The following is a 14,193-nucleotide window of genomic DNA, read 5'->3' on the forward strand; positions in this document are numbered from 1 at the left end:
CAGGGCTAAAACTTTAGTAGGGCTTGAATACTAGCAATTTGAAGCCCTACTATAGCAATTTCCTTATTTTGCCACCTTTCTGCAGATGGGAATACTGGGCTGGAGGAAGTAGTAAGTAATAGTTCCATGGCTGGAATGCATTTGTGTCTATGCAAACCTACTAACTTGCATGTTTTAAGGATTTTCATCAACTCTTCTCACTTTTTTTCCCGACCTTGGATAAACCTCTACTTCTGCCCTTGTTAGGAGTAATGTTCCAACCTTTCTCAGTATGGAATAAGATAATCTACTGAGAAAGGTTGGAACTTTACTCCTGACAAGGGCAGAAGTAGAGGTTTATCCAATGTTGGGGAAAAAAAATGGTTGGAGGTGAACTTGTAAACGCTCAATAGATTTTCGCATGAGCATACCTACACCCGAATATTTGCTCATGCTAAAATACAGTTCACAGGTAATTTCTAGGAGTATGATTTCCCGGTCTTCTTCTGTAAATTCTTGTGAATTCATGAAAGCCACTAAGCAAAGACGTATACCATTGGTGCACTTTTGTGACTTTCTTAAGAATTTGGCCTCTAATTAGGTTTGACGTTAACCAAGACATTTTGTTTTTATTAAATTGTATATTTCTCTCCTATCCACCTGTTGGCTGGCTTTACTGTGAGTGATGGCACTCTGCTCTTCGTGGAGGAGCAAATTGGCAGACAAGGTAATGTGGTCCGGTGCCGGGAACTACTGTGACAATGTGTACTTTTTGAGACCAAAGAACTTTTTTTTGCTTTTTGCCGACGTTAGTTACAATGGTGAGGACATGGCAGCTCCCACTACAATAAAGTGTTACAAAAGCCATGTCAAAACAAGAATGCATTGACAAAATCAAAAGACTGAGAACTAATGTCTGATCGGTTGGCGTTGCCAGTGCTTGTTTATTTTCATGTTTAACATAATCTATTCAAAGGGTTACCCTGGTATTCCATTATAAATATTTTTTTTACATGCTAGCATGCATCAACACATTTTACTAAATGATGCTTCCAAGAAATAGTACCTAAAATTTCACAGTAATTAAGCAAAACTTTTTTTCCTGCTTGCATTTTTCTTATGAAAATGTTTTGAAAGACTAGAATCCTCAATCTTGATTACAAGCTTCTACAAACGTTTGCATATAATCAGAGAGCATTCTTGGTGTATTATATGTAGCTTCATATTATTAGGCTTTTTATACGTGTGTACACTTTTTTAAACTACTGGAACCACCGTCAGTAGTGCAGTGTGACCTTACAAGATTTAATTAGATCACTCCCCTCAATAATAAAGGCTTTGTATAAATGAATTATAAATAAGTTTGAACAGCATTAACATTTGGGCACAATTATTATCTCAGCTGCAGATGGTTCTCTTCCTTGTAAACTGGCAGCCAAAGGGTTTGTGCTGCAGGGGGTTGGGCCTACTTGTCCCAAGGACTAAGTAAATCTGAAAACTTGTTGTCCTGGGTGTCTGGCTACGGGAATTCCATACCCAATTGTTCACCATTCACATAGCCTCTTGGAGCTTGTGGCTGGCTGCATATGTAGATTGCTTTGTGCTGGTTATTGGTCATCCAGAAACCTATTCTCTCATCACAACAACATATTAAATGTCATTGGACCCTAGTTGATTCAGTGCAGCACCAAGATAAAACAACTACAAGCACATAGAAATCCGCAGCAACAAATTATACGTGCTTTTATTCTCAAATCTTTTGGGGGAAAAAAAAAAAAGTCATGTTGTTGGCAGTGACATAAGGTGTTCCGTTGCATGCTGGAAACTATCCCATGTCACGAATCAGTGACTAGTTTAGCAAGCACTGAAACTAAATAAAAAAAATATCATACTTAGTTTTCCAAACTAGCTTGATTGGTATACTGTAGAAATTGAAAGACTAAATATGCCAATCTTCCCAAAGGAGCTCTCTTGTATGGCATGCTTCCACTTTCTATGAACGCTAGAAAAGTGAACAAACGAGTTGATGTTTTTTTGTCTATTGATCTTAAGTTTTGTCTCCGCTGCAATATACATTGAAATTGGAATGCAACACTCGTAGTGTTGATAAATATCTAAATGGATGGTGTTCTTAGTTAGTAAATGTGTTGAATGCTTTTGGAGCTATAATTACATGTTTAAGAGAGCAAGATCTTTATTGGATATCTAACTCTTAATTTAATGCTGAGTGAGAATAATGTAAACTGTCCAGGGTGGATCTGTAGGTTTTTGTAAATCCTGAAAACCTGTCTTGAAGGATTGTGGAACTCAAAGACCACAGTTTGACTGCCCTCATATTGACATCAGAAAGCCATCTTCCTTTTTTGTGCTCATTTAATCTCTGAACTTGTGTTGCAGGACGACTACATGGAGGCACTAACAAGACTACATATTACAGTTTCCAAAGCCTACAAAGTGAATCCTGACATGAACTTTGAGGTTTTTATTCACAAAGTGGATGGGTTATCAGATGATCATAAAATTGAAACCCAGCGGGATATACATCAGAGAGCGAATGATGACTTGGCAGATGCTGGACTGGAAAAGCTCCACTTAAGGTACTCTCCTAATTTTGAAATTCTCTTTTTAGTTTAAACAGAATTCGGACTTCAGGTTCAGTGCTCAGTGCAGTTACACCTATGGTATTCCCAAAGGCCAGACTAATGTTGCCTTTATTTAAACTATGATCTTTTCTTATTTTGTCTGCAGTTTTTTCCAACTGTTTTGTAAGTTATTCTTTTTCTTCTTTTTTTAATTTGGTGTACATTCTCTTGGCTGTATTTTCTTTGCTTGTTGCATTCCGATCATAAAAGAAACTCTTGTTATAGGTTCTTCACCTGCTCATGTAAATCTAGTGCTTACAGACAGCACTGTTTTTGGTCCTCATGAAATACAGAAAGAGCACTAGATTCCTAGAATCTGTATGGTAATTTAAGTCAGTAGGCATGTACCAGACAAATATATGATAAGGACCTACTCTTCTTAAATCCATAGAACACTTTCATGTCATTCTGTTCCATTCTCTGAAAAAAACACTTGATGATAAGCAAAGTACAAACCAAAGTTAGTCTGTGTACTTCTTCCTACCCACGTCTGGCTTTATGTTGTGCTTTTCTTAGTCTCACAAAACTCCATAGGGCAATAATTGACCTCCGTCTGGTAAGGATACCTTAGTGTTTCTCTTTTGAACAAAAAAACTCAGCCATATCAAATCTTGTAGATGTTATCCTTATTTTCAGCCCTGAAATCTACAGTTTATTGGTTGTTACCACTTGTCTAACACTCTTAACAGCTGTTGATATATTAAAGAACTTACCATCCAACCTTTTTCCAAAATATTTTTTTTAATGGTTCAGCATCTTACAATGTATTTTTGTTCTTAAAGTTATATCTGTTGCAGTCTACTTCTAATTGCAGCTAATAGTTTGTAAAAGCCAAAACCTAGGTTTTTTTTTGTATACGTTTTTGTACATCCCAAAGCGTAAGGTTGACAACTGGTTGTGGCTGACATTCCCTTTCTTTAGTGTATTCTTTCTTTCTTTACTGCCAATCTTGGCATTCTTCCTCGATGGCAGCATGATTTCCTGCAGTAAACCGAGATTTGTTTGAGCAGGATTGATGCACCCATTTGCCAGGCCATTTTTTCTGCTTTGTAAAACTAAAGATTGTGCAAATCAATGTTTTTACAAGTGTGGGCCACTTGCCACTCCAAACTTTAATGTTAATGTAAAACATCATTGGTGTGGCACACTAGTGCTTTGTATATGTGTCACTCAAACATAAAATATTGTTTGGGTGACTAGTGCTGAGACCCTGGCATTGTGGTTTGCATTGGCAGTGATGTTTTTGTCGACATGTTTAATGCCTTTCAGACCCGGACTTATGTTGCATCAGCAAAACACTCTTCCTCCCCCTTGTTTCAGAAGACTGGCATCACTAATTGGACTAACCTCTGCAAGTGTGTACTTCCTGTTTGCTGTGATGGACTCTAGCTTATTAGCTGGCAAACTCATTACTGTGTGTAGTCGCAGTTGTAGCCATTCCTTATTTCCACAGCCTGGGGACCCTTCTGTTTTGATGGAAGGTGTGTATGTATACAGTGATTAACTGCCCATTTCTGTGCAACTATTACAGTGCTTTAATTCTTTCTTTTCAAGTCTGTCCTGCTATACGTTTGATAATCTGACTTACAGATTCCGAAAAGATTTGTAAAGACTTTATACTTTACAAATCTGTATGCAAAGTAAAGCTTTTAAAAAGAGACCCCTGGAGCGGTTGAAAGAAAACTGCAGACTTAAGTACATGTTTAAAAACCTAGTTGTTCAATCTTTATGGATAAAAACTCTTATGATCCCACTTATCTGATGGGATGCCTGACTCAATCAATTCCTTTCTGAAATCTTCTGCCATTCATGTGGAATAGCCAATTCCTTGGCATAGTCCTCCACTACCCGAAACAGGCTGGAAAGGATGCACCAGAGTCCTGTCCCACCTGGGCATGCGCAAAAGTCATCTCACTGGTCACAAATTAGCACCTCAACCTCAGAGCCAAATATCATATCATTGAAGAGTTTGTGCTGGGGGAATCCTTACATGTAAAATCAAAAGAAAGGAAATTTGAAAAGGTATGGGAGACAAGGAAACTGTAAACGGGGCATTCACACAACTACTGACCAATGGCATACACATCAATGTACATATTTTCTTCTGCAAAACAACTCAAAGGGTGAAACGCGCCTCATGGCATGTGTAGTGAACTTGTACATTGGTTTGGGGATCTAAACTTTGGAGGACAACTGCATACATTTATCATTCAAAATTACTTTGTTGTTACTTGGATTGCAGTCCTTGAAGAGTCCTTTTTTCCATAAGTCCTTATAGTTATATCCTTTAAATTGGCAGTTTCCACCAGCATGACTATAAGTTCATGAAAATTAAAAGATAATAAGGCATCAAACCTGTGGATACAGGTCCCAAAATATTGAAGGTGATCTCCTCCAAAGGTACCTTGGGATCATTGTTGCAAATCATGGGAGGCATTCATACTCACCTCACTTTGTTGCTAACAACACACACCGCCACCCCAAGCCACCAGTGGTGGGTCCTTTGTCCTTGTTTTTGCACATTCCTTAGTGCTCTTCATAACCTAAACGAATCACATTGTCCATAAACTCACTGTCTGTACTAACTTTGAGCCTCTTTAAAGAAGGCCACCCTTCATTGACTGTTCATTCTTATCTGACTTGAAATACTTTGCTGATTTGCAACAGTTCCACTTATCTCTGTCACTAAGCACCTGACGCACGTCAGCCAGAATCACATAGTTTGCCTTTCCTGCAACTGTTTGTCTTTAGTGACGCATCCTCAAGTAACTGTTAAGTAATCTTTTGACCACCACTCAACACTAGTGGCAAAGTGTCCCTCGCCAGAACCCAGAAGTGCCCTATCGCACAGAATGTCTTTTTACAGCCCAGAAAACCGCCAAGGCCTGTTGATGGTGGAATAGCAATATTCTCAGAACTCTTGAGGCAAAAGCAAGGGTGACGTCTCTCCCTTTCTGGACCAGTTTAAGAGCTGTACAAAGGCATTTTTCATTAACATCTGCGATTAGCTGGTGTAGGTCATTTGGTATATAACATTGTAGTTCCAGCAATACACTTCTTGATGTTGTCAAACTCTTTTTAACATCTATCACTTCAGAAAGTCAACTCTTTTTTGTAAGTGAAGACCTAATGATGCTGGTTCTGCAAGCCAAATCTGAAATGTCCGAGCTTTTTCTTTACAGGCCGAGGCTGATTATGGTACGGGTTAGTCATCTTTAGGGGAAATGCCCATTGTGATGTAGTTTAACTCAGTGTGGTAAAAATTACATTTCTCAATTTTCAGAATTTCAAAATTTTAAGCACCGTATTGAACCGGAGGGAGTATTTTTACAAGCCATCACTAAAGGTCGGCATTTAAAAAAAAAAAAAATTTAAAAAATTACCTCCTGAATTTCCAAATAAATTTGTCACCAATCATTTGAAAATACTCTGCAGAGCATAACCCAAACGTCGTACAGTTTAAAAAATAAAAAAAAACTGCAAATAGAGTAATGTCAGGTGTCTAGATTCATCACTCAGTTTGATTTGGGGGTATATGCTGTCAAATCAAGCGTGGAAAAACTGAAATGTTTGTCATATTTGGTAACAGAATCTTGTCTTTGCCCGCATTCGTGTTTAGTTCCCTTAGATAAATGCAGGGTATGATCTTGCTCCTCTTATCCTTGTGTGCTACAACAACGGGTCTATCCACTCTGTAGCTTCAACAATGTATGGCTTGTCTCAAACTTAACCAATCCAGCTCAGCTTTACCAGCATCTCTGACACCAAAGGATACCCTTCAGACCTTATTTGCAACTGGAACAGTCTGGTCTTTGAGCTTTATGTGTTGAACATAACCCTGTCACATACAAAAAAAAAAAACTAAAAGTCCTTGGTCAACTCAGATTTCAAAGTGGCAACCCTGCTCCACTGACACCTCAAGGTGTGGATTTGCAATCAAGCACATTTTCCACCAGCTTTCGATGTGACCACCTCAGCACTGTTTTACCTACTACTGGAAATAGACCTTGCTGTGTGTAGCATTTCTCCTGAATTCAAACCATGTGACAAAGTAACCCTTTAAGTTTAGTGTTTTTGTCACAATAGCTGTTTGTTCAAACATAAGGATCTTTAAATTATACTTTCCCTTTTGAATTTCTTTGCAAGATCAGTGTCCGAGATCAGTGTGAGCTGTGCTGCAGAATCTATTGTCATAAAAAGATCCTCTCCATTCAGGATAACCAGTTAACACTTCAAGATTCCAACGTCACACACACACTCCTCTACTTGCAACACAATGTCATTCAATGCAGAAGAAACTTCAGAAACACTCTTGTTGGTTTTAGTGCTCCTACAGCATTTGGCATAGTTCCCTCTTTCTCTACATCCTTTTCACGCACTCTTAATGGCATGACAAATCTTAACAGACCACTGTACATTTCAGTGGCTCTTTAATTTAAGCAAGGAGTTTGTTTGGTATCTACTGCCTAGATATCCCCTACACAAAAGTTTCTTGGGTAGTTCAACACATGCTAAGGAATGTTCAACCTCTTTTGCAGTAGTAATTTGGGATCAGCATTGAGCCATAGTTTACGCTCGATTTTGTCACATCTACACCTTAACATGAAATAGCTCCTTATTCTTTCCTCAGTGCTATGAATAAACTTGAACGTAGAGGCAAATTTGTGTAGTGCAGTCACACATTCCTCAATTGTTCATCTCTTATACCAAAATGATATCTTTCAAAGACATTCAACACCTTAGAATGATAATGGTCGTTTAATTTCTTGACACAAATCTCTTTTGCATTGCAAACCGAGCCTTCCTTATCAGGTAAGTCAGGCAAAGTCTCAAAACCCCTTGACCCTATGGCTTCAAACACTGACGGAGTGAGGCTTTCTCAAATTACAGCCTCAAAAAATGGTGCATTTGTAGTGCTAAAGTATAAAGTATAAATCGGGTCCTTATAGTGCAGTGCCGTTGAATGGTGTAAAGTGGAGTGGTGCAGAATAGAATAGAGTGGAGTGGTGTAGAATGGAGAATTTATTGTGTGGTAGCACACTTTTTCAGTACTTTTTCAATTGAAATGACTATTACACTTGCAGACATACAGTTGTACTAATAAAACTATACAGTGAACAGATGCAAGTGTGTGGAAATTGCATCACCCAGTTTAATGATTCGTTTTCATATTAAAGTATTTGTTTCAAATACACTTCAGAAATAACAATAAACGTGTTTTTTCAACATCTACATGATGTAATTACCAGCAATGATCAGTGAATTTCAACTAACATGCTACGACTATGCAGACGACACACAAATATTCTTAACTGAAATCCCCCAAAGACAATGGAAAATCACAAATCTTTAATTGCCTCAGAGCCGTTGATCAGTGTATGACATGGAGCTATCTCAAACTGAATGCTTCCAAAACAAAAATAATCACATGTGGCGACTGGAAAAAATATTACCACCTCTGTGCCTGGCCTGACAATCTGGGACCACCTCTTAAACTATCTAAGGAAGTTAGAAAACCTTTGAATTACCATGGACTCCAAGGTAGCAATAAATGCTCAAGTGGACAAATTAGCAAGATCAAGCTTTATCACCATGAAAACTCTGCAACACATTTTTGCCCACCTTGGATTCCACACAAGGTGCAGGCTACTATCTCTGTTCAGCTATCTAAACTGGGTTATGCCAATGGCCTCTACCCTGGATCATCTCTATCTACTATGAAAATATTACAACCCACTCAGAACTCAGCTGCCAGACTACTCCTGCATATAAAACCACAAGCCCACATCTCCCCTGCCTTGAGAGCCGTACATTGGTTACCGGTTGCCAGAAAATCCACCTTCGAGCTGCTTTGTATCACCCACAAAGCAATAGATGGAACAGGACCGCTTTTTCATCAGGAATAAAATCACAAAATACATTCAACAAAGAAACCTCGGCTCAAGATTGGCACCCCGCCTCAAAACACCACCATACAATAAAAAAGATAATGGGAATTCCAAACTCCGGACTTCATTACCCCCAAATATAAGATCCATGGATAAGTATCCTCTTCAGAACACTGCTCAAGAGATGGCTCTTTCCTACATAACCACCCTACTCCAATATAAATGCATATCCATGTATATGTAAAGATTTATAATTTCTTCATATGTATATATCGAGATATGTGTATTTATTTGTACAAATAGGTATCATATTTATTTTATCTTAAAATATATACATATTCTTTACGCGTTTGTTAACAAATGTATATTTTACTTACGATTCAATGTATATATGTTTGTGAAGGTGTGTGTGTTAGGGCTGTGGAATTTTAATAAAATATATACTTGTCCATGGGACAGGTTGCTACTTAAATACACCTGTCCTGTAAAAAAAATAAAACAATCTACCTGTCTCTTTGGTGCCATGTAGTGCGGTGTCGCATTACGGCAGCAATCTCATTATGTAAGAGCTCTTATATTAGCCTCTCTGATAATGCCAGGGCTACTACTATACTAGGGCTTGAATACTTGCAATTTCAATCCCTACTATAGCAATTTCCTTATTTTGCCACCTTGCCACAGATCTACATACTGGGGCTGGAGGAAGCAGTAAGCAATAGTTCCAGGGCTTGAATGCCATTGAGTCTGCAAACCTACTAACTTGAATGATTTAAGGATTTTCACCATCTCTTCTTTAATCTTTTCCCATTATGAGGAAGGTTGGAAACTTACTCCTGACAATAAAAGAAGTAGAAGTTCTTCCAGAGTTGGGGGGGTGGGGGGGGAAGTGAACTTGCAAACACTAGATAGATTTTCACATGAGCAAATCTACACGGGCACATTTGCTTGTGCTAAAATACAGTTTACAAATATTTTGTTGGAGTATGATTTCCTGATCTGCTTATGTCAGTTCTTGTGAATTCCCGAAAGCCACTAATTCAAAGACATATATACCATGGGTGCACTTAAGTGACTTTCATTAAGAATTGGGTCCCTAATAAGGTCTGCATTAACAAAGACATTTTGTTAAACTTCTATCTCTGTATCTATCTGCTGGCTTTACTGTGAGTGATCGCATTCTGCTCTTCCACAAGGAGCATACTGGCACACAAATTAGTTTTGTTCAGTGCCGGAAACTACTGTGGGAATCTGTGGCATAATGAAACTGGAGATGGTCCCCTTCAAAGAACATTGAGGGGTGCCCCCATCCCCCACAAGACACCCTCAGCGCAGGTGTTGTGTTAAGTGGACCCACTGGAGGGGGGCTGCAGGGTCTTTGTTACGCTACTGGTGGCAATGTGTGCTTTTTTGAGACCAAAAACTTTTAGCTTTTTGCCAATGTTTGTTACAATCGTGACAGCTCCCACAACAATAAAGGGTTAAAAAAGCCATGTCAAAACAAGACACGCATTGACAAAACCAAAAGGCTCACATTTTTTTTTTGATCGGTTGGCTTTGCCGGTGCTTGTTTATTTTCATGCTTCCAATAATCTTGTTGGAATTGGTTACACTGATTTTCCATTAGGAATATATTTTTAGAAATACTAGCTTGCATCCACACATTTTACTAAATGACGCTCCAAAGAAATAGCACCTAAAATTTTCATTGTAGCGAAAATCTTTTTTCCTACTTGCATTTTTTTCTGAATGTTTTATTTTTGAAAGCAAAGAATCCTCTCTCGTGCTTACAAGCTTCTGCAAACATTTGCATCTAATCAGAGAGTATTCTGGGAGCGTTATACTTGGTCTCACACTGTTAAACGTTTCAAACATGTGTACACTTTTAAAAAAAAAATGTATTTTTCTTTTTTCTTTTTACTTTTTACTTTTTCTTTTTAATGTTTTTTTATTTTTTATTTTATTTTATCACTGGGACCACTATCAGTAATGCCCTGTGACCTTAAAACGTTAATTTTTTGGGTGAGCGCTGTAAATAAAGACTTTTAATTAATGAATCATAAGTACAAGTTTGAACAGCATTAACATATGGACACACATTACCTCAACTGCAGACAGTTCCCTTCTCTGTAAACTGGCATCCAAAAGGTTTGTGCTGCAGGGGGTGTGGCCTACTTGACCTAAGGACAAAATAAACATGAAAACTTGTTGCTTTTGACCCCAAACATTATGTCCCGGGCATCGGGTGATAGGAATTCCACATCTGTGGTGTGTGTATTTTACTCTTAACATGTCAATTGCAAAACTTTTATATAAGTTGTTTTTATTTCACGCTTAAGAGTCTGTTTTTATTTTATCTATCACAATAAGTAAATATTACCTTGACTATCTACAAGCATTTCACTATTGAAATATTCAGGAAAGATAAAATAATGTTATAAAGTACACAAATACATTAACTTCAAATACTGCAGCTCTTAAAAGTCGTGTTTATAGGGTAAGACTAAAAAATCAATATATTATATTCCTTACACATATACTCGCTTACTAAGTAATCGTGTATCTACATATATGAGGAAAAAAACCTGTCAAAAGCTTTACTCTCACCGTAACCCTATACCGCTAGTAGTCTATCCTCTATCTCTACTCTCTGACTCATCTCAAACCCATTCTACTACTGTGATCTCCAAAATAACCCTTCCCTCCTCTACCCCTGCTGGCTCACCCCAAACCTCACTTTATCAACTATGATCTCTCAAACAACCCTACTAAATTCTACCTTGGTTATCTCTCCTTTAACTCATCCCAAACACCATTTTACTACCATGATCGCCCAATTCCTTTTATCAGACTGTTCCCTTTCTATCTCCTTTACTCATCCCAAACCTCATCTTGCTACTATGATCTCCCAATTAACACTTTTGGATTATTTCCTCCTCTGTACCTCCATTATTCTACTCAGTCCAAATAACAGAATCACATGCTCCCCTCCATATTAAGTGATACCTCCCTATACTACTACTGTACTTAGGGGTAGTAAGCGCTATATAAATACAACTACAATTTATGCATTCATAATTCTGATATATTCTGAAATACTTACACAGTTCATTTAAACGGTGTTATGTGCTGGAAAAAACTCTGTCCTTCCTCCAGTGTAAAGCAAGATTGTCACATAAATCCTATCGCTTTGAAGTCCGAAAAAGAAAAGTAAACATGCGTCCATGGAAGACCACATCTGCATTTGACCTCTGATTTTGAATGTACAGCAAGTGTGGCAAGTTAAGAACAAAATTTAATGGCCTGTTAACAGAAAGCGATTCAGGGAAGGATACTGCGAATGAGGTTTAGGCAGTGGGAGGGACGAACTGAACCTGGAGAGCCTGCATGTGAGATTCTTATGAAATATACCAGTGAACAACAGTGAGAAAGGCAAGTAGTTACTGATTGTAGAAAAGTTGTCTCTAAAGTTAACCAAGTACCTTTACAAGCCAGTTGAACATGGAGATAATTGAGGTTAAAGCCTCTTTAACAGAAATAGGTACATTTTCTGATTGTCTCCACATATTGTAGTCCAATGAAGCGTCTGGGGCAAAGGAGGAGTAACCAAATTTTTTATTCTTAAATCTGGCTCCACAGAAGAGGATCCAACCATCAACCCATCATAGTCCATACTAAATCAAATGCCCAATAATACACCATTCACAGTTTCGTTCTGAGAAAGAACTCTATAAAAAGGTCCAGTATTAAGACTATACCACTGATTATTTTGAGTATCACATTAACTCATTAGGCATGCGCTCTATCACTGAACGTTGCTGTCCAATAAATACTCATTTTCACCTGCGCCAACTTTTCTTGCTTTCTCCCATCCGCTCATCCACCATAAAAGATAAATAAGCAAGGTAAATTAGAACTGTAGATGTGTGGAAAAAGGCTTAATGTATCTGCCTAAACATGGCTAGCGTATGCTTGCAATAAAAGAACCTAAAAATTAAAAACACCAGTGTGCAGCCATCCTAACTAGATACCATGCACATGTATTATTAATTTAAAGGTCCAGCATGACTGCCTCATTTAGAAGCCATCTTAAATCAATATTATAACCATATGCTGTGTATAGTACTTATCTAAGATGGCCACTCAGAAAACATCACAATGGGTTGCCATCTTAGAATGATCCTATGCATTGTATTGGTGTACAGATCCAAGATGGCCAACATGTTCCTTTTAAAACTGTCAATTTAGTAAAATTAAATTGATGCACTCTGGACATTATTTTTCCAGGGTGGCTAGCTGCTTTAGAAGTATTGACCACAGAGGATGCAGTGCAATGCATATGAAAGGAACATCAAGCAAGTGAACTGGTAACACGTTCAGGGGAGCTGTATGAGTTATAAAATTAAAAACAATACAAAGAAAAGGAGAAATCAACAAGGATGTATACAAGATGAAAAAATATAAAACTTAAGTACTGGCCCAACAGCCCTACCAGTGAACCATATTCATTTTGAGGTGGATGTGCACATGTGATCAGGCAAAGTACATCAGTCTAATAAAGGTGATCAGGCAAAGTACACCAGTCTAATAAAGATAGGACTAGTGACTGAAGTACAGAAACCTTTTTCCCCTATGCACACTCATCTCTACTCTGGGTTTGTCAGAGAGGAAAACCAACACCATAACCCTTGCCTAATCTGTGAGTTTCGATGAAACAAAATACCCATGGCCAGCCTTTAACACAATGTAATAGCAATCTAGCATTAAAGACTTTTTGGCCTGAAGATATTTTGTTTGCAGTAGTGGTTCAGGCCTACTGTCTTTGTTGTAACATTTCATAATAAAGAAATCCGACGTATGGCATGTGCCATACGTTTTCCTGTGAACTAATAGGGCCTCTATCCTGTATAGTTGGCTTGGTACCATAACAAACTCAGACATACAAAATTGAACCTTGGCTTCCCCCCAAAGTCAGTGATATTGCATGGAGTTAGAAAACTACATAATTACAGTTGGCAAAGCAATACATAAAACATCCTAAAAGTGACTAACTAGTGTTCTCACACTGCAGCTCTTCTACTCTGTTGGCTTTAATGTATTCCTTTCCCAGCAAATGAGTTGGGCCAATTGATTTTGCCATAACATTTCATAATTAACAGTTCCAACTTATGAATTCTCATGACAACAAACCTGTTAGGCTTGTAACCTTTATTATTGGCGTATCACCTTGACCATCTGAAACCTTTATATAACATAAGCTTTCTCATGTCAGAACGAGTACTCTTTTTCATTGGCAACAAACCTCTTTTGCCAATCGAAAGCTTGTGGGTGAGGAAGTTCACCATGTTGTGGCGCCTTAGCACCTCTCTCCGTACAGCTTCTTAAAGGTCATTTTTTTCCCATATCACAAACGGTATTGCAACAGCTGTGCTGTCAAGCCAATTCTGAAAATGTTGTTTGTTTTTATATTTCTTTGAAAAATCTTTAGATACAAATTATTGCGAGGCCTTTCATGTCTTTCCAGGCATAAGATAACGTGGTGGATAATACTGTACAGGAATGCCTAAGGCAATTGTTTTGGATCCCAAATGTTCTGTTTAAGTGTGTGTGTGGTTGGGCGTTTTAAATGGTAGCAAACTGTTGATTTGAAACGTAGCTTGAACCTAAACATTGTTGCAAACCCATCT

At 38.0% G+C, this 14,193-nt stretch overlaps 1 protein-coding gene across 3 annotated transcripts in view; it reads left to right on the top strand.

Annotated features, from left to right (window-relative positions):
• RRAGC (Ras related GTP binding C) overlaps positions 1-14,193 on the top strand; it is a 118,791-nt gene that overhangs the window by 59,506 nt on the left and 45,092 nt on the right. For all 3 annotated transcript variants that reach the window (XM_069223965.1, XM_069223967.1, XM_069223968.1), the window contains one exon: positions 2,377-2,576. In XM_069223965.1, coding sequence (XP_069080066.1) covers positions 2,377-2,576 — 200 coding nt within the window. The remainder of the gene's footprint in view (positions 1-2,376; positions 2,577-14,193) is intronic.

This window comes from Pleurodeles waltl, chromosome 3_1 (genome assembly GCF_031143425.1).
Source record: "Pleurodeles waltl isolate 20211129_DDA chromosome 3_1, aPleWal1.hap1.20221129, whole genome shotgun sequence".
In the NCBI taxonomy this organism is placed as follows: Eukaryota; Metazoa; Chordata; class Amphibia; order Caudata; family Salamandridae; genus Pleurodeles; species Pleurodeles waltl.